Source organism: Naegleria gruberi, assembly GCF_000004985.1.
Source record: "Naegleria gruberi genomic scaffold NAEGRscaffold_28, whole genome shotgun sequence".
Lineage (NCBI taxonomy): Eukaryota > Heterolobosea > Eutetramitea > Acrasida > Naegleriidae > Naegleria > Naegleria gruberi.
In genome coordinates, this window is record NW_003163299.1 from 295,340 (window position 1) to 319,930 (window position 24,591).

The 24,591-nt window shown below is 32.9% G+C and overlaps 13 protein-coding genes across 13 annotated transcripts; 4 read left to right on the forward strand and 9 right to left on the reverse strand.

The window, feature by feature from the left end:
• Window positions 1-19: 19 nt before the first annotated feature.
• Window positions 20-880, reverse strand: NAEGRDRAFT_68433 (uncharacterized protein; the record flags this gene model as incomplete). The annotated part of the gene is made up of 1 exon (XM_002676424.1): window positions 20-880. One exon carries the CDS (start codon window positions 878-880, stop codon window positions 20-22), a length of 861 nt encoding a protein of 286 aa, XP_002676470.1.
• Window positions 881-1,305: 425 nt separating this feature from the next.
• Window positions 1,306-1,849, reverse strand: NAEGRDRAFT_82638 (uncharacterized protein). The gene has a single exon (XM_002676425.1). It carries the CDS (start codon window positions 1,700-1,702, stop codon window positions 1,343-1,345), a length of 360 nt encoding a protein of 119 aa, XP_002676471.1. The 5' UTR covers window positions 1,703-1,849; the 3' UTR covers window positions 1,306-1,342.
• Window positions 1,850-2,026: 177 nt separating this feature from the next.
• NAEGRDRAFT_68435 (uncharacterized protein) lies at window positions 2,027-3,106 on the reverse strand (the record flags this gene model as incomplete). The annotated part of the gene is made up of 1 exon (XM_002676426.1): window positions 2,027-3,106. One exon carries the CDS (start codon window positions 3,104-3,106, stop codon window positions 2,027-2,029), a length of 1,080 nt encoding a protein of 359 aa, XP_002676472.1.
• A 124-nt stretch (window positions 3,107-3,230) lies between these two features.
• Window positions 3,231-7,459, reverse strand: NAEGRDRAFT_68436 (uncharacterized protein; the record flags this gene model as incomplete). Its single annotated transcript, XM_002676427.1, has 4 exons — window positions 3,231-4,529; window positions 4,570-5,193; window positions 5,240-5,385; window positions 5,428-7,459. 4 exons carry the CDS (start codon window positions 7,457-7,459, stop codon window positions 3,231-3,233), a joined length of 4,101 nt encoding a protein of 1,366 aa, XP_002676473.1.
• Window positions 7,460-8,012: 553 nt separating this feature from the next.
• On the forward strand, window positions 8,013-8,573 carry NAEGRDRAFT_49650 (uncharacterized protein; the record flags this gene model as incomplete). The annotated part of the gene is made up of 1 exon (XM_002676346.1): window positions 8,013-8,573. One exon carries the CDS (start codon window positions 8,013-8,015, stop codon window positions 8,571-8,573), a length of 561 nt encoding a protein of 186 aa, XP_002676392.1.
• A 2,459-nt stretch (window positions 8,574-11,032) lies between these two features.
• On the reverse strand, window positions 11,033-11,329 carry NAEGRDRAFT_5386 (uncharacterized protein; the record flags this gene model as incomplete). Its single annotated transcript, XM_002676428.1, has 2 exons — window positions 11,033-11,101; window positions 11,171-11,329. Coding segments are annotated over 2 exons (228 nt in total), but the record flags the coding sequence as incomplete, so codon positions are not given.
• A 286-nt stretch (window positions 11,330-11,615) lies between these two features.
• On the forward strand, window positions 11,616-12,257 carry NAEGRDRAFT_68440 (uncharacterized protein; the record flags this gene model as incomplete). Its single annotated transcript, XM_002676347.1, has 1 exon — window positions 11,616-12,257. The coding sequence occupies one exon, from the start codon at window positions 11,616-11,618 to the stop codon at window positions 12,255-12,257; it is 642 nt and encodes a 213-aa protein (XP_002676393.1).
• Window positions 12,258-12,277: 20 nt separating this feature from the next.
• On the reverse strand, window positions 12,278-13,218 carry NAEGRDRAFT_34120 (uncharacterized protein; the record flags this gene model as incomplete). The annotated part of the gene is made up of 4 exons (XM_002676429.1): window positions 12,278-12,356; window positions 12,531-12,735; window positions 12,787-12,884; window positions 13,076-13,218. Coding segments are annotated over 4 exons (525 nt in total), but the record flags the coding sequence as incomplete, so codon positions are not given.
• A 470-nt stretch (window positions 13,219-13,688) lies between these two features.
• Window positions 13,689-14,924, forward strand: NAEGRDRAFT_68442 (uncharacterized protein; the record flags this gene model as incomplete). Its single annotated transcript, XM_002676348.1, has 1 exon — window positions 13,689-14,924. The coding sequence occupies one exon, from the start codon at window positions 13,689-13,691 to the stop codon at window positions 14,922-14,924; it is 1,236 nt and encodes a 411-aa protein (XP_002676394.1).
• A 184-nt stretch (window positions 14,925-15,108) lies between these two features.
• Window positions 15,109-15,594, reverse strand: NAEGRDRAFT_55800 (uncharacterized protein). The gene has a single exon (XM_002676430.1). It carries the CDS (start codon window positions 15,584-15,586, stop codon window positions 15,149-15,151), a length of 438 nt encoding a protein of 145 aa, XP_002676476.1. The 5' UTR covers window positions 15,587-15,594; the 3' UTR covers window positions 15,109-15,148.
• Window positions 15,595-15,933: 339 nt separating this feature from the next.
• On the reverse strand, window positions 15,934-17,973 carry NAEGRDRAFT_68444 (uncharacterized protein; the record flags this gene model as incomplete). Its single annotated transcript, XM_002676431.1, has 1 exon — window positions 15,934-17,973. One exon carries the CDS (start codon window positions 17,971-17,973, stop codon window positions 15,934-15,936), a length of 2,040 nt encoding a protein of 679 aa, XP_002676477.1.
• An 89-nt stretch (window positions 17,974-18,062) lies between these two features.
• NAEGRDRAFT_68445 (uncharacterized protein) lies at window positions 18,063-19,496 on the reverse strand (the record flags this gene model as incomplete). Its single annotated transcript, XM_002676432.1, has 1 exon — window positions 18,063-19,496. One exon carries the CDS (start codon window positions 19,494-19,496, stop codon window positions 18,063-18,065), a length of 1,434 nt encoding a protein of 477 aa, XP_002676478.1.
• Window positions 19,497-19,649: 153 nt separating this feature from the next.
• NAEGRDRAFT_80019 (uncharacterized protein) lies at window positions 19,650-24,577 on the forward strand (the record flags this gene model as incomplete). Its single annotated transcript, XM_002676349.1, has 3 exons — window positions 19,650-20,617; window positions 20,815-21,234; window positions 21,277-24,577. 3 exons carry the CDS (start codon window positions 19,650-19,652, stop codon window positions 24,575-24,577), a joined length of 4,689 nt encoding a protein of 1,562 aa, XP_002676395.1.
• Window positions 24,578-24,591: the final 14 nt, after the last annotated feature.

Here is a 24,591-nt window from a genome sequence, read left to right on the forward strand (position 1 = left end):
AAGTAAATATTAAGGTTGATTAGATCTTTAATTTCTTATTTATTGAATTATTAAAAGCATCCAAGACATCAGTATCATTTCTCAATTCTTCATTCTCAATATGATCATATTCCACTTGATTTCTCCTCACTGCCTTGACAACAATTTCCTTATCATTTCTCAATGTTTTGTCGATGAATGTTAAAATTGGTGGTACAACACGATTTCTTACTTTGTACCTATCCATTACTTTCAATATCACTTCCTTATCTTTAAAATATCTTTCATAATATCGACTAAATGACTCATACTTGTAATAAATTAGAATTTGTTTTTCCATTTCTGGATTAGATCTAATACTGTTACATTGATTGTCAAAAGATATGAATGATCTAGTAATTAATTGAATATTGAATTCCAAATCCATTTTCAATTCGGTTGGAATCATTTTATAATTCCAATCAGTTACACATTTAAGCATGAATGAAGTGTCATGTTTCAGCTCTTTACTGACATATCTCATGGCATATGAGTTTACTTTGATAGCTGCCATGACAACCTGTCTATCATTTCTAAGTTCCTGATTGGCATATTTCAATACATATCCATTTAGTTTACATGCCTTTAGAATAATTTCCTTCATATTTCTGTATTTCATTGGCAATCTTTTAAAATACCAAATTTCTTCATTTTCAGCTTCCAATAAATAATAAACAATAGAATAATATGTTAAATATTCGGATGGAATTTGTTGAAATTTAACTTGTTTCGTTTTAATTAGTTTTATCAAATTTTGTGCTTCGTCAAGTTTATTTCGGAGCAAATTGGTTAGTAGTTGATTAGTATTACTACCATTGCTACTATCCATCCACAAATCAATTAGAATTACCTTTACACTCATTTTTTTCTTTTTTAACTTTCGAATAATTTCCAATCCTATTAATTTCTTATCATTTCTCAATTCTTTAATTTTGAATTCAAGATTGCATGTAAGTTTCAATTCATTTTTTGCTTTTCCAATTATTCACACTCAAGAAGTGTCAGATCTCAATTCTTTACTGACATATCAAAATTCCTATGATGAAGGATTTACTAGTTGATATTATTCTAATCTTAAATACTAATCAATTAGTTCTCTATTTTCGATTAAATAACAAATGATTTCAGTTTGTCAATAGTCGGTTAAATATTGGAAGGAATTATTTGTTGGAATTTAACTTGATTTACTAGTTTCGTATACTTGTGCAATTCTTAAAGAATAATTAATTGTATAGTTTAGGTCATTATACACAACTTCCTAATCAATTTGATCATCACATAAACTTTCGAATAAAAACTTTCTAATAATTTTAATAAATTTAATTTAAAGGAAATTAACAGCAAGCATTGCTATTACTGCAGGAATTGTTTGTACAAAAAGAATCTTTCTACTGGCAGTTGCAGCTCCAAACAAACCAGCAACTCCAACACATGACAAGAAGAACATTTGCAATTCATAATTGAAAGATTTTGAAAATAATGACCAAACTAAACCAGCACCCAAGAATCCATTATAAAGTCCTTGATTGGCAGCCAAAACTTTAGTTTGTTCTGCAAAGGTTTCGGTTAGATTAAATGCCTTTCGTCCACGAGGAGTATTCCACATGAACATTTCCAAGGCCATAATGTAGAAATGCAACAAGCCAACACCACCCACTAAACATTGAGGAATCAATGACGACATTTTTTTATAATTGTTGTGATTCTTGTTATCGCTTGCAAGTTTTTGAAATTGTTTAGGAGCGGAAGAATATTTCCGCAATCAAGATTACCATTTTTGATCCTAAGGCATATTCACAGTCCTGCCACAAGAATGCTCCGTAATTACGGTTGTTGCAGTTGTGGAGTTGAGCTTTTGAATTTTCCTATGTTGTTTTCCTGTGTTATTTGATTTTGTAATATTAAATATTTTCAATAAATAGTTTTAATAATTAGTAATATAGTTGTTAGAGAATGTTAGAGCTGTTTGTTGTGAATTTGATATTTAAGGGAATTAAAGTGTTAGGAATTATCCTTCTACTTTCCAAACTAAAATATCTTGATTATCTTTACAAAGGGAATATACATATTTGTAAACATTTTCAATGGTTTCAATTTCGTATGGTTCTTTTAGTTTACTGTCATGATTGAACCACAATTCTCGTTCTTCATTGAGAATGATTTTACCAACTGCCCACCAATGTCCAGAAGCAGGTCTCCTCTCTACCTGTCTCTTTGATGCAAAGAATGGCAGACAACCTCCTCCACCCACCTGTACATAATATTGTTGATTGAAAAGAAGGCCAACCATCTTGGGATCTTTCAAATTCCACAAATCATTTGATAAATTATTCTCATTCAATTCACTTGGTTTTAAATTGTGTAATTTCATTTGTTTCTGTGTCAGTATACTTTCAACAACTTCATATGAATAATTTCCAAAACTTCCCAATAGTAGAATCTTCTTTTTATGATAATTTGACATGCTCTTCTTTTTAAACCATCGACTCAATCTACTTGATGAACTATCAAAACTTCCATAATATAATTCTCTCTCAGTATTGAATATACAATCAGCCACTTTATCAAACTCGTTAGTTTCCAACTTTTGTTGTAATAAATTATTAATTGAATGTTTGGCACATAATTGTCTCTTTTGTTTCTCGTGAATTAATTCAGTTTTACAGCTAGATCTCGGAGCAATACTTTGTAACAAGTAAGTAGTACTAACACAACAACTACTTCCCAAACCATATTGATTCATCAATGGTTTATGCAATGGTAAATTAAATTCCTCCTTACTTTCATCATGACGTTCCGAAATGCTTTCATCATGATGATCATCCTTTCCATGATTAGGTTCCTCCACAATATTCAATGGTGATGATGATTTAAATTCATAACTAGCACCACCAACACTATCATTATTAGTAGTAGTACCATAGGAAGAAATACCATTCGTGCGATGAGATTGAACTGTTGATGATGAAGAAGATAAATAATGTTGAGGATCAATTAATTTATCAACCGATGATGCAACCACATTGGATTGTTCATCATCATCAGCATTGCTAAAATCACTTGTTATGGATGAACGTTGTTTAATCATTTTTTTATAATTCTAAAGAAAGTTTTCAACGTTTAGAATTTTGAAATACAAAGCTCTCAATCTAAATATATAATTGGAGAAGGTTTAGTTTGTTGTTTGGATAGTATTTAATGGATAGTAGTAGTTAGATATTTTGAAGTGTTTGGAAGTATTTTACATAGGATTGGTCAATTGGTGGACATTTGGTTGAGATGGATTGAGAATTGGAATTGTCATATTTGGGAGTTGGTGGGAATGAAGATTTAATGTAAGGAAGAAGTGGATAAATTGAAATTCTATCATTAATTGAATCAATCCATTCAGAATAATTCATTTTCCTCAAGTTTTCATTGAGAGATTCTTCCAAATATTGAATGAATAATTTGAATGGAATTGGATTTGAATTATTGACAATATGATAAATTTGATGAGGTATTTCAGAGTGAGATATTTCAATAATTGATTTGCAGATATAATCCACTGGAACTAAACTCACATTCTCATTGGTGGCTGGGTAGGATTTGAGTTGATGAATGGATTGAATGAACTTGGTAAACCAGTCGTTTGGATTAGCAATACCTGATGAGGACCAACTAGAAAGACCTAATCTGTATATCTTGAACTTTTTAAATCCAAACTTTTCCTTGCAATTTTGTAATAATTTTTCAGCAACCCATTTGGTTTGAGAGTAACCATCTGAGGATTTTACTCCACTTTGTAAAAACGTTTCTCCAATTGAGTCTTTTTCGTAGAGAGTTGGATTTTGTGATAAATTATCTCCATAAACACTAATTGTAGAGGCATGATGTAAAAATACAGAGTGTTTGGCCGTGGAAATAAACTTCAAAAGTATTTTCATAGAATTAACATTTGAGCCCTTTAGAATTGAATAGCTTTGAGAAAATTCAACTCTAGCAGCAATATGATAAATTGATGTTACACTATTCAGTAATGTTTCATAACTATTTGAATCCAATCCAAAGTTTTCTTTTGAAACGTCACCAGCCAATACAGTTATTTTGTTGGAATCAAATAAGAGTTTGTAAGTTTCAAATACTTTGGTTAGTCTATCAGTTGCCTCATTGTCAGATTCTGCTCTGACCAAACAAATTAATTTAGAGAATTTTCCTTGTTTGGCTAACTCTGCAACGAGATGACTTCCAACAAAACCTGTTCCACCAGTAATGAGGGCAATATGTTCCTTATCATTGGTTTCCTTCTTATCAGAGAATATCAAAGGTTCAGTGAAACGTAAATCCTCTTCAACTTCCTCCAATAGTCCTTTCTGTTGTTGAGATATTAGATGATTGACAATTTTCTTTCCAGATCCGAGTGAAATCAGATTGCATACAGAGGACAATGGTTCGTGAATTAACAAATTAATTGGAATATTCTCTGTAATTGAAAATACTCGCTGAATAGAAAAGAGTAATCGAACAGCTTTCTTTTCATTGTTAATGAATATTGATATCGCTTCAACTTACAATTGATGTTCCTCCCATTTCTGTAAAACTTTTGCTCATATCTAACTCTGTTACTTCCAGAATATTTTTGCACATGTTTACAAAATTTGTCTCAATATTCGCATCTGCGTAATCAGTGAGATCTGATGAGAAATCTGCATAGGCATTTTCTATGTTTTGAGTATGTTTCTTATAAATATTGAATCTGGAAACTTTTCCACTAGGTGTTAGCATATTATTTTCAATAGTCCAATCGTCTGTGTCTATAATGATCTCCCTTGGAATTTCAAAATGTCTGAGTCCATGAATTTTTCCTAAATTCCTCATAGATTTCAAGATTTGTTTTGATTCCACATCTTGAGAAACTGTACGCACAATTGCAATGATATAATCTCTGCTACTGTCTCCATAAATACAACAATTCTCGATGAGATCAATTTGTTCAAATAGACCTTCTAGCTGTGAAGGACTAACAAATTCAGAAATAGCCAACTTGAAAATGTTCTTTCTTCTGTCAATTATCTTGATTGAATTATTGGATGGATCTAATACCACTATGTCTCCAGTTTTATAATATCCATCAGAGGTGAAATTTTCATTAGATTCTTGTTCATTCTTATAGTATCCTTGAATAGTATAACTTGTCTATTCATTTGTTATAAAAATCAATTAGAAAATAATTGTTACAAACCTTAACTGCTAATTCACCTCTTGGAAGAGGTAAATCAGTGCTGAAGAAATTCATTTCAGGAACATCAAGAAGTTTAAATTGAACATCTGAATGAATTATACCATTGGTTGCTATACCTCCACATTCAGAACAGCCAAATCCCTCAACTATTTAAATTTGAATAATAAAACTACATAAGTTCTACTTACTAGTCGCTAATCCAAGAGTGTCTTTCAAAAAGTTCATTAATTCTGTTGAAACATGGGCACCACCAATTCCAATAAGTGAAATTCTTTTTCCAAAAAGTCTTCTATACTTTTGAACAATTTCACTGTGAGGAATATTTGACGATTTCAAATCCATCAAATATTCGTTATATAGCGAGTTAACTATGGAAGGAGCCAATACTAGTCCAGTAGGATTAACAATTGGCAAATCCTCAAATAAATTGACTCCCCTTCTACAATATGCTAATCTACCTCCTCTCATAAGAGTTCCATAAACAAGCACTCTGTCAGCCCCAAGAGATTGTGGACTAAATGAAGCCTCAACTACCAATCTGTCATGAGAAATTTGCTTCTTGATATCAATAATCCAATGATTGTTCTCAATAATGCATCCTTTAGCTTTTGAAGTTGATCCAGAAGTGAATATAAGAGCACCACACTTTGAATCTGTGTTCATGTAGAGAAGTTCACTATTGGAATCATCTGATTTCTTGTTGATAACTTGTCCATTACCTGCAACAGCATATTTGGGAGAGTCCTCTTCAACAACAATTGGAGTATCATATCTAATTCCCATGAGTGTTTGAGCTTGTGAGTTTGATTTGTGCATTTCCTTTCCCTTCTTGATTAAGGACTCCAAAGTAATAATGTTTACATTAGATCCATTTTCTTTCACACTTGTTGAGTCCATAGAAACAAGAGTGAATTGTGTTCCCTTCTTTTCAAGTAAAACGTCTAAAAACTTTCTAATGAGTATTCCCTCACAAACAATTACTTGCATACCAGAAGTATCAATAATTGAGTTCAATTCTGGAGTGGATCTAGAAGGTTGAAGCCCAACTGTGGTAAATCCATTCCATGAACACATCAAATCAACAAGGGTATATTCAAATCTATTCTCATTTGTTGAAATACCAATCATTACTTCATTCTGATTTCCTGATAATAACCCTGAAAATCCAAGTGAACAATAGAACAATTCCTCCCTAACATCAGAGTAGGTTCTATACTTGAATGTGTTTCCATGTCTAACTCCAACACAAGGTCTGTCATTATAGGTTCTAAACATGTTATTGACAAAAGTGTGAAGATTAGGAGAATTCAAAATATTCAATTTCATGAATACTACATCATTGTTCTCCAATATATATGGATAACCAAAGAAAGGATCCAATATTTTGATCTTTTCGTATAAATCTCTGTCATTTTCTTCTAATTTGATTGTGTCAGTATTAATATCAAACTCTATTTGCTTTTTGAAACAAACTTGTTCAATTGTTTTCATCCAACCATAACAATGTTCACACTTGACAGAATTCTTATCATTTGAAGAGATGCACCGATATCTAGGATTTCCCTCTCCAAGACCACCTGATTGAATGACCCAATCGCAAACTCCACATCGATCCTCCCATAAATTATCTCCAAATCGATCAGTAATTTTCCCAGAGTTGAATTCAACAGTACCTCCTCCGTTTCCCGAATCAAATGAACTACTATAAGTAACTTGCCATGGTAAATTAATATTCGCACTCTTCAATTCATTCGATAATTCATCCAATTCTCTAACAAACTTTTCATTCAATTTTGCAGATTCAATCATTTTCGGATTTTCCTCCAAATCATTGATCTTTCCCTGATTTTCAATAATAATAGTCTTGAACTCTCTCAATTCCCTCAAAAACTCATCAATATTCAAACAAGAACTATTATCATCATTTTGATCATCATTTTGTAATTTCTTATTAATTTGTTCAATCTTTTCCATTCTCAATTTTACAAACTCTTCCTGAACAATCTTAAAATCAGCCCTCAATTTCTCACTCTCCACCACATAGGTCCTTCTCACTAAATTACCCAACCGCAACAATTCAACAATTCTCTCAAAATAATTTTCACTCCTCTCCGGATTTAAAGATTTTAAATTCTCACAGTCGGCATAACAAGACTTTAAAAAGGGAAATTCTAATAGGATAGCAGTGTCATGATTTTTGATTTCAAGTTCTTGAGACATTTTTTTTTGATTTTTTAATAAAATAGCATTTAAATAGTGTTACTTAAATATAATGACAGTATTGAACACTTTACAATGAGAGTTCGACAAACAGTTATTTTAATGATCAATTATTTTCAAATTAAACTTACATCTAACAACTTTCCAATAGATCTATTTCACAACATTAGTTGATAAGATGTCAAAAGTCAACTTTGTATCTGAGAAATTGAATTAATTCTGTCAATTATTTTGTTCTGTTGTTATACATGTATTTGTTGTTGGATTATTGGTCGTATTTATTGTGATATTATTAAGTATTATTTCTAATATGATTCAATGGTGAAGATTGGTTGGAATTTGTTTAGACATCTTTCGAATAGAGTTTATACGAAAGTTGAACAACCATTCGAAACTAGTAATAACATTCAAACTGTAAAATATCGTAAATTTTTGGAGGTAAAACAGCTTAATTGTTGAATCACTGAAATGAGTTTTTGTTTCTTATTGGAATAGCACCTTGTTGGTCATTTCTTTGAGTCATTAATCAAATGTCAAACCATCAAATAAAAAAATGCAACATAAATTTCTCCTGGCCGTTGTCCTGCTGGTTTTGTTTGCCACAACCATCACTCTGGCTCAAAACATGGGATGTTCATCGGATAGAGATTGTCTTTCTAACTACAAGTGTGTCTCAATTTCAAAACCAAATAGTGAAAAGTATAATGCTTGTCTTCCTAACTCTGATGACAGATCAACTATTGTCAGTGCAATGAATGCCAAGGCTTCAAGAATTTCCTCAGCAAAGAATAGTTTGAATGGAATTGTATTGGCTGATGATGAACAAGTTGCTTTATCTGCCAAATCGGATATTACAGCAACAACAACGGCAACAACTACCACTGCTGCTCCAACAACTACAACATCTTCAATTACATTGGTAGATAAGAATTCTGCTATCAGTAGTGATGTTGGTGGTGGTTCGGCCAATACTGAAAATGAAGAACAAGAGGAAAATACTGAACAAGAGGAAGAAGAAAATGATGAAGAGGAAAATGAACAAGAGGAAGAAGAGGAGGAAGAGGATGAAGATGAAGAAGAAGAAGAGGATGATGAAGAGGATGAGGAAGAATAGATTTTCAGTTTTGAATAAATCATGGAATTGGAAATACTCTACTTCCAACTTGGTGTTTTATTACAAAAATGATTCTCTTAATTTACAAAATATATTTCCTAGATTTTCCTAGATTAGAGATTTAACCTTACAGATATTCATCGTCGTGTTCCTTAGACTTGTCGAGAAATTTCTTAGTCAGTGAAGATAAATCCTTCAACTTTTCAGAGAGTGAATTGGGACTGCTCACAACTGGTTCTCTTGGTGCCAATCGTGTTGTGTTTGTTGATACTGTTGGTGGTTTTGGAGAGCTTTTAGGTGATACTCTAATGTTGGGTGTGGTTAAATTATTGCCAAAGCTCATATATTCGGTGGGTATTATTGAACTTGCCTTAGTATCAACTGTTGGGTTAAGGGAATTCAAAGGTCGGTCCGATCTTCTCCTATTTTCTAACATTTCTTCTTGGTGTCGTATTGTTAGGAGGAGAGATCCTCGTTCCTTCTTTAATTGTTTGATTTCTTCTTCCTTTACAGAGATTTTCATCTCATAGTAATCAAACTTTTCCCTGTCCTCTTTTTGTTTACTCTCCTGCTCTGCTTGTATCAGTCTCTCGTAATGTTTGAGCTTGTACACGAGTTTGGTGTTTTCACTCTTTGCTTCGTTTAATTCAATTTCAAGTCTCGTTAATTCTTCGTCTTTTAACCTCACTGCATGCAAAACAATATCCTTCTTTTCCTTATCATTTTGGTGCTGGTACTCGTTAAGTTTTGATTTGAGTGTTTTGACAACACCCAATTCAGTTGCTATTGTTTGTTCTGCTCTAGAAAGAGAAAGAGTTAATTGTTCAACTTCAGAACACTTGAGATTATACTCGTTTCTAACTATTTCAACCTCCTTATTAAGACTGTCGAATTTTCTTTGTATTTCATCCATATGATTTTTCTCTGTATAGGTTAATATTACAGAAAAAGAAAATGAATCAACTTACTTTGCTCCTCTAGCAATGTTCTATCTTCCTTCAGAATTTTCAAATCTTGTTCGAATTTTCTGCTCATAAATTCCTTTTCTCTATTTAATCGTTCAATCTCTTTTACGTACTTGGTAATATCCAATTTTTTGAGTTGTTCTTCTAGATAATTGTTCGATGCCTTAAGATCCTTCTCTTTATGCCTAGCTACCGATAATTCATATTTTAATTGTTTGATTTCTTTCTGATATTCCAATTCCTTCTTTCTGAATTCTTTGGCCTTATTTTCATCCTCAATATCGGCCATCTTTGATTGAATTAATAATGCATACACTTTCTGTCTCCACTTGTTTAGAATTGAAACTTGAAGTTGATGTTTTCCTTTTTTAAGAAAATCATCCTTCCCGTCTTGCACCTTGTTGAATTCGTTAATTTCATTATTTTGAATTTCAATGATTTCCTCCAGAGCTGCAATTCTTACAGATAAAAATTCAACTGATTGTTCATTTCCTTTCGAGTAGTGATGTTCCTCCTCTTCAAAGTGATACCTATTTGGCTCTTCATAATAACCAAAGTTTGATCCCTGTTGTTGTCTCTTCTCGTCAAATTGATGTCTCATGTTTGCTGTATGATCTGAATAATCAAACTTTTCATTTTGATTTCTATTATTCATAATTGATGAAGGATTAAAAGTTGGATTTTGGTTCATTGCTGATGAAGGTGGAAGTGTTGAAGGATTAAACTCTCTTTGTTTTATCTTTTCTCTTGTCTGTTCAATATCTCGAAGCTTTTGTTTTTCATGTTCCACAGAAAATCCCAAATCTCTAATGTAGGAACTAGCATCATAAACTCTAGGTGATTGTTCTTCATATTTGAAACCTTGTGTTTCCTCCCTTAAATAAGAAGATTGATGATATAAATTATTATTTGGAGAGTTTGAATTTCCTCCAGCTGAATTCAAGAAGGATTGTTGCCCTGCTCCATTCATTCCGAATTCATGATGATAGGATGAAGGTGATTGCCGCGAATGATTGTTTGCTGATAATAGAGCACTTGAATTTTGTGGCGAGTATGAGGATCCAAATGCTTTCATTTTCTTTTTGGTGTAAAATTTGGGCGGGAAAAATTCAAAGCAAATTGTAGTCAAGGTGGAGGTAAACTTTTTCTAATACCAAATCAGATCAATTAATTGTTAATGCATTAATTATTAGCATTGAATAGACACTCTATTGAAAGTAACATGTTTATAATAACACACTAGTGGTGTATGGAAAGGATTTATTTAAAATGTACAATTTTTTAGTTCTTTTTCTTATTCTTCTTGGCACCCTTTGATTTGGCCTTGGAAGCTGATGGGCTTGCTGTGGAAGCACTTGAGCTAGTTCCGGTTGATGAAGAAGTGGATGAAGAAGCTTCTTCCTTCTTTTGGTTGACTCTGTTTTCAAGACGTGGAATTAAAGATGCAATATGTTCCAATAAATCTGCCTTTGTGGTCCATTCTAATTGAGGAACTGACTCCTTCTTTAATAAAACTCTAACTCTTCCAAATTCAAAAGGTTCTTGTGGGTATCTCTTTGTTTTCTATATTATTCCGATAATAAAATTCCAAAATAAAATCCGATTATTAATATCTTGATAAATGATTCCTACCTCTAATTCGTATGGTATTTTTAAATGTTGACAAATATCGGCAATTTCTGTTGCCTTTGGATTTTCCACACATTTTTCCTTTGCGATCTTTCGTCCTTGGCTTAAAGTTTTATTCTTATCAATATATACAGGGTAAATAATTTGCATTCTGTTTACTTCATCAGGAGGAGTGGATTTTCTCACTCGTGAACGGGCAATCTTGGAAGTGGCTGTTGTTGCTGATGTACTCATTTTTTATTCTTCTTCATTAATAATAGTTTTTCGATTTGATTATTTATTAATTTTAATTTGTTATTTGATGATTCATCATTGCGAATCACAAGTCTCTTTGATGGTTCGATTGAAAAAAATAATGATTTAATTTTTCTTTCATATTGATCAAATCAATAATACTAATATAATACTGATTATCAATCATTTAGAAAATATACTTTTTGGAAAAAGCATGAGTAATAATTTATTATTCAATGAAAATCATGATGTAAAGGCAGATTTATCAAATAATTCAAGAAGTATCAAATTTAATGATTCACCTCTAGTATTGTATCATCATAATGACCATTCATCAAATTCTTCTTCTCCTTTAAACAACGAACATACATCTCCACAGTGGGAAGAATTTATTGTTCATCTATCCCGATGGAATGTCATTAAAAAGCACTCGGGTTTTCTCATCCTTCTCCTTCTCTTGCATTATCTAGTATTGGGATGGAGTGGAGTGCAACACTTTAATTCATCCCCTCGATTCATTCTCATTGGATTATGTTGGCTCTATTGGTTCTACTCACTCCTCTCGAGTACCATCTCGGAGAGTATTGTAGGAATGAAGGGAAAAGGTGTTCAATTGGAAAAGACGACATTCCTCGGCTATAAAACTCATCAACTCTTCATTCCAATTGAAAATATCAAACATGTTGTCATAGCAGAGGGCTTTCATATTGATTGTGTGATTTACTATTTGGCCATTATTTTGAAACAAGCCCACAAGAAAAAGATGGTTATTGTTCCATTCGAAATGTTCAATCCACGATTAAACCTTTTACGAAAGGTCTATCCAAAATTGAAAAGAGTGTTATTTGATGAATAATAAATAAACAAAGAGTTCGTTTAATTGAAAATGTGAGACCACAGGAAATCATCCAAACAGTGCATATTATCAACACCAATTCCAGAATTGATATCCTTACTGTGTTTTTTCAATTTAAAAAATAATATCCATTTAAATGATTTTAAATTATTATTATTATTAATAACAATCAATATTCCATCACCATAAATGATATATTAATATTATTATTATACATTTCATAAATTATAAATATACAATTAATTCCATTATGTTCAAAATAAATACACATACATTTCAGTAGCAGTCATTTTAGTAAAACCAACACCAATAGCATTTTCCTTTCCTTCAACCATGATGGCAACAGCTTTATCCTTTCCTACAGACATATCCATACTAGCTCCTGGTGATGTTAATCCTCTACACATAATATTGGCTCCACTCAAAATGAATTTAACAGCTCCTCTATCAACTTGGAAGAGTGGCAACATTTGTGGATCTATTTAACCATTCCGATCGTTGAAAAATTTGAATAGAATATATAACGTACATTGATGTAAAACTTTAAGATGTGGGAAGAATGGTCCATCGTGAACAGAGAAGAATTTGGCTTCATTATTCACAACAACAATATTGATTTGTCCGGAACTATTTTCATCAATATAATCAATTTGTAATATTATATCAATAGATACGAGATTATTTCAAAATGGTGATTTTAAATGTTAGAGTTTGAATTGTTTAAATATTGTTGTTATTGTAATTGTTAATATTATTAAGATAAAAATTGTAATAAAAAAACAATGTAAAAGAATACTCGTGAGTGAATATAAACATACCATTTGATCAACAATAATGGAACCTTTTTTGGAAGAATTTCTTCCTCCAAAGTTTCACCCAACATTGGATATTGTTCACTGATCGATCTTCTGATACCTCTTTCGACAGAGCTCTTTAATTTTGTGGCGCTTCCGACATCCTCCTTGGTCCACCTGTATTTAATTCCGAGAGTGGTTAATCTCGGTGTTGAAATGATTGCTTACATACTTTTTGAACATTTTTTTTCAATTATTTTTTTTTAAATTTTTAAAAATTATTGAAATTAAATATCGAAATTGGTGTCAAGAGGATTGAAATGTCGTAATTTCATAATTTTTATGTTTTATTTAATAACAGCTAAGCAGACCTAATTTCTTGGTTTTCCCTTTCTCTTATAGCAATGAACTGGAGCATTTTTTAAAGTAAAAAAAATTCACAGTCTGTTTTATTAATTTCTTGGCTCTTGCTTCTTCATCGTTCCTTTTTATTTCCACTAATTATGAGATGAAGCGGAATGGCTTTTTTACAACATTTTACATTTTTTTATTTTTGGCGGGTTGAATGAGTTTAAAAAGATCATGAAAATCACACTTGTACCTTATTGAAATCAAAAAAATTAAAATTGTTATCATCATGGAATATGAAGAAGGCAAAGTTGACATCTTTGCCACCACTGAAGAGGTATCTGATGTGCACTCATTCTTAGACTTGTTAGGTTACTCAAATCTAGACTTGCAACAGGCTAACACCCTACCACTAGTAGAACACAACCTCAATGGTCCACCTACCAACCAACCTCAACCAGCCAACCAAGGCTTTGATAACCTTGTTCAATCATCTGATCCGAACTCTCTTTTGCATCAAGCAAATGATACCAACATGAATCAACATTTGAATTATCAATCCAACTATCCTTCACTCAATCAAACTCCATCTCTTAATTTCAATCAAGGCCTTCAACAACCAAACAATTCCTTCCAACACTGCTATCCATTATTTAATGAATCTCCTCCAGCACTATTCAATCAAGGCTTCCATCCTCCAATAATGACCAATCCTTTCATGGAAGAACACAATGTTGAACATATCATCATCATGTTGACACAATTGAATTCTCTTATTGATAGTTGTAAGAATGCTCCTATTAATCAATCCATGAAGGAAAGACTTTGTTATCAATTAGAAATCATCCAAAATAATTCTAAGGATATGTTGCTTAAACTTAATTCTCAACCAATCATTGATATAGAGGCTCTAACAAAGAATTGGAAACTCAGAGAAGCCACTGGAAATATTCCTGCTGGACCAAAGAGAAAACAATACGATGAAATAATGGAGAGTCATAGCAAGACTCTGTCTACACTCCAAAGACAAGAGAAGGCACAGGCCATAGCCAAGATCTGGAAGGAGGTGAAGTACCATATTGCTCTCTCTGAAAAAACCTTACTCTCTCCTGAAAGTGGTATTATAAATTATTTAGGCTATTGTAAATCCGAATCATTCGATCCGTTTACTAAAAGAATTGATGGCGTTCATGTCAATCCTGACACCTACAATTCCTGGTTGATTTGGCTTGTAGAATCCCACATTAATAATAAGACTTACAAGTTCGGCTCTGTACAAAGATATTATACTGCAGCAAAGGCATGGTGTACTAGACATAACATTAAATGGCCAACCGATACTAAGAGTTACGACTCAATCATGACACTCAAGGCTTCTTCAAATCTGTTAGAAACTGAAGAATCAAGAACATCAATTCTCCCACCTGTAGATATTTATACCGAGGTCAATAAGGAAAGAAAAGAGGGTAATGAGGTAAAGAGAAAGAGAAATGATGAGGAATTTGTTGTTTCAAAAAAGAAATAAATTTATTTGCCAATTAAAAATTACTCTTCAATTTTTATGCAATTTTCATCATTAATTAAGGGAGACTTAGATTGCAATTAAATTACTCTTCACAGATAATGTAGTGAAAGATATTAGAAATGTGTCAAATCCATTTATAGTAAAATTGACATTTCTTGTCAAGCTGCCATAAAAACCTATATTTGATAATTTTTATGTTTTATTATGATTGCAATGACAGAATTTTAATTTCTTGGCTTTTCCTTCTTTCCTTTGTAAAGGGCCAAGAGGGAGACACCAGCAACTTTGACGACCTTGAAACGGACTCCCGGAATATCACCAACAGAGTGACCAGCTCTACCGAAACCAGAAACCAAAACTTCATCGTTTTCTTCGAGGAAGAGCAAACAACCGTCGTTTGGAACGAAAGCAGTGATCTTCTTACCATTCTTGACCAATTGGACTCTGACACACTTACGAATAGCAGAGTTAGGTTGTTTGGCTTCAACACCGACCTTTTCAAGGATGATACCCTTAGCATGGGAAGCACCAGCGAATGGGTTAGACTTGACCAAAGTACCTAAAGCGATCTTCTTATAGTCAATATCAGCCCATCTGGAATCTCTTCTGTTAGCCTTGATCTTTCTAGCGGCTTTAATACCTCTTGGTTTACCTGAGCCCATCGTGAATTCTAATATGATTGAAATAAATTGTTATGAAGAGGAAGGCGTCAAGATAAGAAGACTGTATGAGGTTGAATGCAAACTTACATTTTTGATATTTTTTTTTCAACAAAATTATTAAAAATTTTATCGGTTGATTGGGGATAATTTGGATTTTACAATGAAAAATTTTAAAAGGCAAAGCAGTAAATATCGAGATGAACAAGAAAAACCAAGAAATTAAAATGCATTTGATACACCTCTAGATTGAATGTTATTGATACACTCACCAATTATTAGTGACTACAGTGTATCACTGAGGATTTCAAAAAACCATGTTATTAGTTTTTGCAACATCAGACCAATTTTTAAAAATCATCATCATATTGAATGGTCTTCTTCTTTGGAGGAGCTTGTTGTTGTGGTTTCTTAAAAGTAGTAGCAACTGTTGAGGTTTGTTTGCTTGGCTTTACGAGTGGAGAATCATTGAAGAGAGACTCACCTCCATCACCTAAAATACCTGCCAACAGATCGTCATCATCGTCAATGAGTTGTTTTCTAGTGGTTGTTGTTGAAGACGGAAGATTTGCTTTCTGCTGCACTTGTTGTTGTGGAGGAGGTGGTTTAAATGTTGTTGTGGATGCAACTGTTGAGGTTTGTTTGTTTGGAATAGTGGTTGGGGCAGTAATATTTCCACTACTACTACTGGATAGAGATGATGTCGATTTAGAACTAAGATTGGATGGAAATAAATCCTCTCCGTCCAATATACCTGCCAATGGATCATCATCATCGTCATGGAAGAGAACAGTCTTTTTCGGAGGATTAGATGTTGCAGCCGTAGTATTGGAGGAAGACGATTTGGTAGACATCTTATTATTATTAGTAAAGGGATTACTTGAGGGAACAACTTGCTTAGTATTGGTAACAGACTTTTGAGAGGAGAGATTACTGATACCACTCAGATTAAGACTAGCTAAGTTGTTGGTGGGAGTACTGGTTGCAAGAGGTGGAGTCTTGTTAAATATTGGAGGTGTGAAAGGAGGAACAATAATATTACCTGCTGGTTTTGGAGTTTCCAGTTGCTGCTGGTTGTCTAGTTGATCACTATTATTGATAAGGGGTGGTGAGGATGGAACAGAGAGGGAATGATTAGAACTATCATCAAAGAGTGGATCATTGAAAGAGTCTTTGAGTAGGGCAGATTCTTCATCGAGTGGTGATTTTCTTCTCTTTCCTCCACTGTCATTGAGTGAGTTTTGTGAGGATATTGAGTCAACTTTACGCTTGTGAGTAGAGACAACTTCTGGTGATGCAGCATAGTTGGTTCGAGGTGTTGTGAATGGTTGGGATAAATCCAAATTACTATCATCATCCAAAGTAATTTGAGGTGTTTCAACTGGTTTAAATTTGGAAGAGAATGGATTGTCTTGTTGTTGAGGAGTGGAAAATGTGGGTGGTTTTGGTTTGATAAAGGTGGTTTTTCCAGTTGTTGGAGGAGGTTGATGTTGTGAAATAGGTTTTGATTGTTGAACTGGTGGTGGATTAAATTGTTTCATTATTACTGGTTGAGAGGATAGAGTTTCCTCTTCTTCCTCATCTTTGTGCTGATTCAAAAATCTGGTTGGAGTAAATTCATCCAAACTATCAATATTTCTATCAAAAGTAAATTCATCACCATTTCTTTCATGCTTGTTCGATCTGTTGTTATCAACAAGCATGGAATTTTCCTCATTTTCACTCACCCAAACCTTGGCAGTATTCTTTTCAGAAATAATCAGGTGAAACTTTAAAGGTTTAGGACAATATATTTGAATCTTTTTCAATAAAACAACAGTTCCAACAGTCAAAATGTTAGTATTCTTTTCAATGGCTTTTTTAGAAATAGTTCCTTCAATTTCAGTATCTGATTCCAATTCTCCAAAAAGAACATGGGCTGATTCATTACTATCATAATGTAATATTTGTCTGATAATTACTGGTAAAAGTGGAATCTTTTCTTTAGAGGTTGTAGAACGATTATTTTGAATCTTTTCCAATGACGTTAGAAACTTGGTTTGTCCTCTCTGTTCCACAATACTTTTCATTTCTTTCCAATTTTCCATTTCATGTAATGTTGGTTTTCTTTGTTTTTTAGCATTCAAAGGTTGTCGTTGTTGTGTTGCTGTCAAGGTGTGGTGATGAGTTAAATGGTTGGATCCAGAATTACTTCCTCTCAAGAGAAAAGAAATCGGACCAGGAATATCATCACGAGGATTATTTTCATAATTTTCCATAGATACCATTCGTTCTTCATTTATATCATCTTCAATCATTCCGAATACTGCATCATGATCCAAAAGACAATGATCAGGATTGTATACGTTGGATTCATAACCCTGCTCTTCGTCATCGTCTCTATGCGCCATTTTTTTTATGTTGGTAAAAATACATTTCCAATGTTTTTTGGAAATGTAATAATATTGAAATTAAATAATTTGAAAACAAAGTAATTTATTTACTCATTACAATTTGAATAATACTCCTTAACTGAAGAGTGGCTGATAGAACCAGCAAAACATCTTTCTTTGCAATTGTTGTAAAAATTTTCCATCAATTCTAGTTCACCATCAATCCATCTAGTATCTATGGTATTGTAAATAATTAACAATTGCATGCAATTATCACTACCTTCTTTGAAATAGGTATCATTAAGCATCTGCATAACTTGACCATCTTTCCAAACAAAGATCTGCTCCTCGTTATAACCCCAATATCCAGAAATGAGTTCCAAGCAGATTAATTGATCTAAAACTTCAATCTTTGATATTGATTCATAGTCAAAGAATCGTTTCAAACTAAGGTGAATAATTTTGGGAAAGGTAGATTTTTTGATATTTTCCAATAAGTTTTTTTCTATGAGCATGTATCTTTCTTTATCACGCGAAATATGTTCTTCATCTTCTAGAGCAATTGAAAGAAGTTTTAAATTTGGAAAATGGCACCCTTGTAACATGTCATTTACTTCATTGTACTCCTGTAAAGTAATAACAAGTGACAGGTATTGGAGAGAATTTGAAAAGTTAACTGAAGTGATGGTTGACCAAATTGTGACTGCAGTAATCGATAAATATTTTTTACAAATCTCCAAATCTTGTTCATTAAACTCATCCAATATTAATCCTAAACATCCTTCTCCTAATTTTTTAGAGCTAAGTTGTAATGACAACAATGTGTGTTCGTTGTTGTGATAGGACAGATAGTAGCTTTCAACTCTTTTTTCAGAATCAAAGTTGGGGACCATTTCCAAACTCATAATGTGAGCCTTATAAACAAATAGTTCATAAACTGAAATTCCAGTTTTTTCTCTTATTTTGAGATATTTGGATTTTGATGTAATCATGTGAGACATTCTTTCTTCAAAATCAGTTTCAATATTTGACATTACAGTTTTTGCTTCCATCTCGTAGAGATCATTGTAAATGTCAGCCTTAATACATGTATTAGCCATTGAACTTGCACTACTTTGAATCCCCATTTCAATATTTTCTAAAGTTGTCTGTATAAGTGCCATATTTAAAGCTTCGTGGTCATAAAGATCTCCATATGTAAGGTACAGGCCTGAAAAATCTTCAAATCTGGTGAAATAGTTTGTCAATTCTACTAAATTAGAAACATTTAGCCAGAAATTACCAACAACAGTAAAATCTCCAAGATTATCAAAATCGGAAACAAATAGTCGATTACGTAAATCTGAACAAATACAACTCAATGAATTAATTCCTTTCAAATTATCAAAATCAAATTTAAATATTTTAGCTTGAATTTCTCTAAGAGTACGGATGAATAACCATTTTTCAACTTCGTCTTTGTATTTACTGACCGGTCCGAGCAAGTACTCGAAAATATGTGAAAGCCACAACTCATCCGGCAGCTGACACAGGTGATTCATTTTTTTAAAAGTCTTTTTTTGAAATTGCACATTGTGTCGATGGATGACATATTATACCTTTATCTCAATACCTCACTCTACTAATGAATGTCAAGTTGAATTTCTGCTCTTAAATATTCCTCCTCCGACTGTTACCATTAAAACCTTAAAAAAATGAGTCTACATGATCGATTGGTAATACCCTTAAGATCCTCTCCAACAAAAGACGCCTCCTCACCAGAGAATTCTAAGAAGAATAAGTTGCAACATCTTCGTGTAAATATAGTGCCAAAAGAAGGTGAGAGGGCCCGATCTTTTTCTCAGAGTTTTTCTGTGAGTAATCCTCCAAAAGCAAAGTCTTTGAGGAAAAGTTTAGGAACTTCATCAGTTGCGGATTCACCAATCGGATCACCATTGCTTGCATCGACATCATTATTAGAGTGTTCTTCACCAAGGAGAATATCAATGTCATCAATGAATGCTCGACATACTCTAATTGGTTCCTCACCTCTCATGGGAAGATTATTGTTTGAGGATTCTTCTCCAACCAGTTCATCGTGCAGTAGCTTTTCGATGAGTGTAAATAATAATATTAAGGATACAGGTTTCTTTGCAAATTTTGAAAAGAAGAATATTTCTTTTGTCACCTCAATGCCACTAAGAAAACTTCGATTTGTAAAATATGATTCAGAAGATCCACCGAAGAGGGAAGAGCAATCCAAAGAAAAGAGCTATCCAAGCTTTATTCATGAGGTGTACAAATTTAATGATCTAAAGTTGGATGCTTGTAAAAACCAATTTAAAGTTAGTAATGAAAATGAGGAAATGATCAGAGATTTTATAGATGACATTCACCACTTAAAGGAACGGGAAGGATTTAATACTAATATTTTGGACGTATCAGTTACACGAGAATACTTCTCAGAAAAGAAACTGTCCACAATGGAGGAGCAATTACTGAAAAGTATCAATTCCATTCTATTTCCAAATATTAAGAGTATTGTGGATAACCCTAATAATTTCATGTCCACTTCAAGAGAAATAGTTGCTGAGCTTCCACTAAAAGTTCCACGATTGAGACTAATTATGCAATTATATAATACTGACACTGTGAATGCTCTTTTATTACTAATGACCAGTTGGTGTACAGGTTACAAAGTGAGAAGGTGGTACAAACGATTGAGAAATTCATGTATTATTATTCAGAGATGGTGGAGAAGTAATAAGAAACGAAAGAACTAGCTACCATCAGCTTATCAGGTAGAATAAATAGTGGTTTTGTTTCAACCAACTTATCAATAAAATATTTGATGATGGTGTGAATAATAAAAAATATGAGCACAACTCCATCACTCCGTGCTAAAATTTCAGCCAAACGAAAAGGAAGAGCTGCAACATCGGCTTCTTCTGCTGTTAGTAACACAGCCACCAAGCAAGAGTTGGCCTCTAGAGCTGTTATTTCAACATCAGCTCCTCAAGAACAATCAAGTTATTATCAATTTTCGGAGGCTTTGAAGGCTAATGCCCCTCTTGCTTTTACCATGTTTGAATCTGTTTTAAAGAAGAGAGATGTTAATACAGGAAATTGGAAAACAATGTGTATATCTATTGAAGCTATAACGGAAACAATTTACAAACAAAAACAACCACTCCAACCGACATCATTCTATGGAGCAATTCTTAAAACACTTGCTTCTTCACAAAGCGATGCTAAAAACTGTGCATCACTTCTTCAACTCTTTTCAATTGTTGTTGAACAGTAAGTTTTTTCAAATTGATACGGATTTTCTAATAGTTTTAGTATCAAACCTGCTGTTGTACACTCATCATTGGACTTTGTTGGACAAGCAATGACAAATATTCACCAAAGTATGGACAAGTTTGAATATGTCACAATTCAACTCGTTCCTCTCCTTCTTCAAATTAATGCAAAATTAGGTGATGTTCCACCACAATCTCCACTTTTCCCAAAGAAACAACAATTAGAAAAATTAATATTTTCATTCCTTTTTGATACTAGAGTTCAAGTTAGAGAAAAATGTATTCAAACTATCCAACAATTGATGGAAAAGAACCAATTATTCTTAACTGAGGACGAAATGGTTTCAGTTTATCTTATTGAACAATACCAAACATCAAGTAAGACTAGAAATGCTGAAATTGCAATGTCAGTCATTAAAGGAATTGGATGTTTGAGTGAAAAATTAGGCGAGAAGAATATAGTAGTAGTATTACAAAAAACTTTGGACATTTTATTGAAGGGAAATTCAAACAATTTACCTGCCAATATTTGTGCTGAAATTTATAGAACACTTAAAAACATTTTTGATAACAATAAGAATATTGCCGCCCCTAGTATTGCTAAAGTGATAGATTTCCTTACTGAAAAAGTTTGTCCAACATTGAAGAGTGATGATCCAAAGAAGGTTATTGCCTACATTGTAATGATGACTCACGCCCACAAATGTCTTCATAGACTTGATAAGGAACTTTCTGCTAGTAGAGTTCACAAGTTTTTCAAATTAATTTTTGAATCACTTATTTTAGCAAAGAATGAATCAGAAGAAACCAGCTCTGCTGCATTCACAAATCTTCAAAACTTGATTTGGAATTGTTTTGATGCTGAACTTTTTAGAGAAAGAAACAAGAATAGCTCAATGGATGATGATGAAGAATCTCCAATGTTGGCTATTGCTAACACATTGCAAACTGGATTGGATAATACTCATTATGCTAAATATGACTTGATTTCTCAACTTACCTTGGATACTATTTTGAAGATTGGTTTAGTTAGATCAAGAGGTATCAAAGTTTCATCAATCAACAATTGTGTTTTGGACTTTTTACTCTTTACTAGTGACGTCTTGCAAGATTTACTCAAGAGAGAATCTGATAAGAAGAAAGAAGGAGCCAGTGCACTTGAACAAACCACACTCAAAAATGCTAGATCTGTCTATTATTTGGAAAAGATTGTTGGATACTGTATTCGTGTTTTGGGACCAGCCGAAGCATTCAAGGAAGGAGGTATTACATTTGATGGTTGGGTTTTGAGTATTTTGATCAATCATAAAGTTGATTACTCAAATGTTCCTAACATGAAGATTGGACAAAATGATGAACAAGATCTTTCTAAACTTACTGGTATTTGTGTTAATGGACAACTTGCTTATTGGGTTAACGTTCTCTTACCAATGGCCAAGTCATTCTACGATAAGAGCAAGACTACTGAAGTTGATAGACATGGAAATAATTCCTTCTTGACTTTATATGAAAAGATTTGGGCATTGTTACCACAATTCTGTAGTTATCCAATCGATTTAGAATCACAATTTTCCACTATTGCTCCACTTTTGGGTGAAATGATCAATAGCAGTGCAAAGGAAGGTGTTGATTATCAAATCAAGATTGCTTGTTGTAACAGTTTGGCATTGACTATTAACACTTATCACAATATTGCAACAACTGGCAAAATTCCTGACAATATCTTTGGTTTGAATAAGAATATTTGTGAAAAGGGTCTTCGTGCTGTTGCTAACTTTAACAAACAATTTATTCCAATCCTCTTCAACTTGTATGTCGAACAAAACTCTAAAGCCACAACAGCTGATCTTCAAAATGCTGTCGGTAAGGCCATTACTGCCTTCTTCTCAGTTTGTGATCATGCAACTGTTACTGACTACTTCAAGTTGGTTCTTAAGAAGATTTTAGAAATTAACTCCGAGTCTGATGAAGAGAAATTCTTTGGTTTCTTTGATTTATCTATTACAATGCTTAATTCTGTACCTAATTCCTGTCTTGAAATTTATTACAAGTTCCTCATCCCATACCTTAAAATTACTACCAGTACCACACCTAAATTGCAAAAGAAAGCATACAAGGGATTATACATTTTACTTTCATCATGGAAGAGAGATTCTGGTGTTGCAATGAAGAGGGAAACTATCGATGAAATTTTAACAATTTTCCAATCTATTGCTGAAATTACCATGTCAAAGAAATTCAGAGTCAAGTGTTTCAACCTCTTGGTCACTAAATACCATGACTTGATTTTCAATAATCCACTTTCTACAATAATTATTGGTGAATGTATTTTCAATATTGATAACACTGAAAATCAAAAGAGTAGAGATTTATCCATTTCCACTTTGAAGGCCTTTATTGATCCACTCATTGATAACAAATATACACAAGAACAAAAACAATCTAATGTGATAGATTTTGTTGTTAGAAGAGTTTTACCAGGTTTGTGTGGTAAATCAAATTCCATGATTGCTTCTACAATCAACGCATTGTCTGAACTTCTTCCTTCTTACTCTAAATATTTACAACCAATTTTGAAGGATGTTTTCGACTCTGTGACAATTGTTTTACAAGATGAAAATGTTAAGGTTGTTTCATCATTGATGCAATTCTTCAAGAGATGTGTAACCTTATTCGATAAGGAAACACTCAAACCATACGTATCTCTTTATTTGAATACATTCTTTAACCATTCTAACGAGAAATCAGGAGGAACCAGTTTGAGAGTACAACTCAGATTCCTTGTCACTAAGCTTTTCAAAAAGTTCAGTTTTGATGAACTGAAGGATACTGTTACTGAAAAGGAACGTCATCACTTTTTGAAGAATACTTTCAAGAGTATGCACAGAGTAAAGAAGACAAAGAAGGATGGAGAAAAGGAAGAAGAAATGTCTGATGAAGAACCAGAAAAGAAGGAAGATTCTGAATTTGCTGTCAATAAGGGTAAATTGGTTATTAACGATCTACCAGAAGATGAAGATAAGGACTCTGAAGAATCAAAGAAGTTCACCGAAAAGCAAAGAACTGTTGATCTCATTAAGCAATCTATTGCTAGAGGTGCACCAGTTTCAAAGAAGAAGGAACAAGAACTGAATGCTGACCAACTTTTCTTAGCCAAACTGGAAAAGAGAAAACACAAGAGAGAGACAAAGATTGTCTTTGGTGGAGCCAAAGTGAAAGGTCAAGGAGCTGTTGATCCTTATGCTTACATTCCACTCGATCCAAGAAGACTTAACAAGAGAGAAAGAAATAAGGAAAGTAATTTCCAAAAATTCGAAAGAATTACCAAGAAGAAGAAATAAATTATTACACACAC

Excerpts from the sequence above, each read along its gene's own strand:
- NAEGRDRAFT_55800 (XM_002676430.1), bottom strand. The coding sequence starts at position 15,586 with ATGGGCTCAGGTAAACCAAGAGGTATTAAAGCCGCTAGAAAGATCAAG.
- NAEGRDRAFT_82638 (XM_002676425.1), bottom strand. The coding sequence starts at position 1,702 with ATGTCGTCATTGATTCCTCAATGTTTAGTGGGTGGTGTTGGCTTGTTG.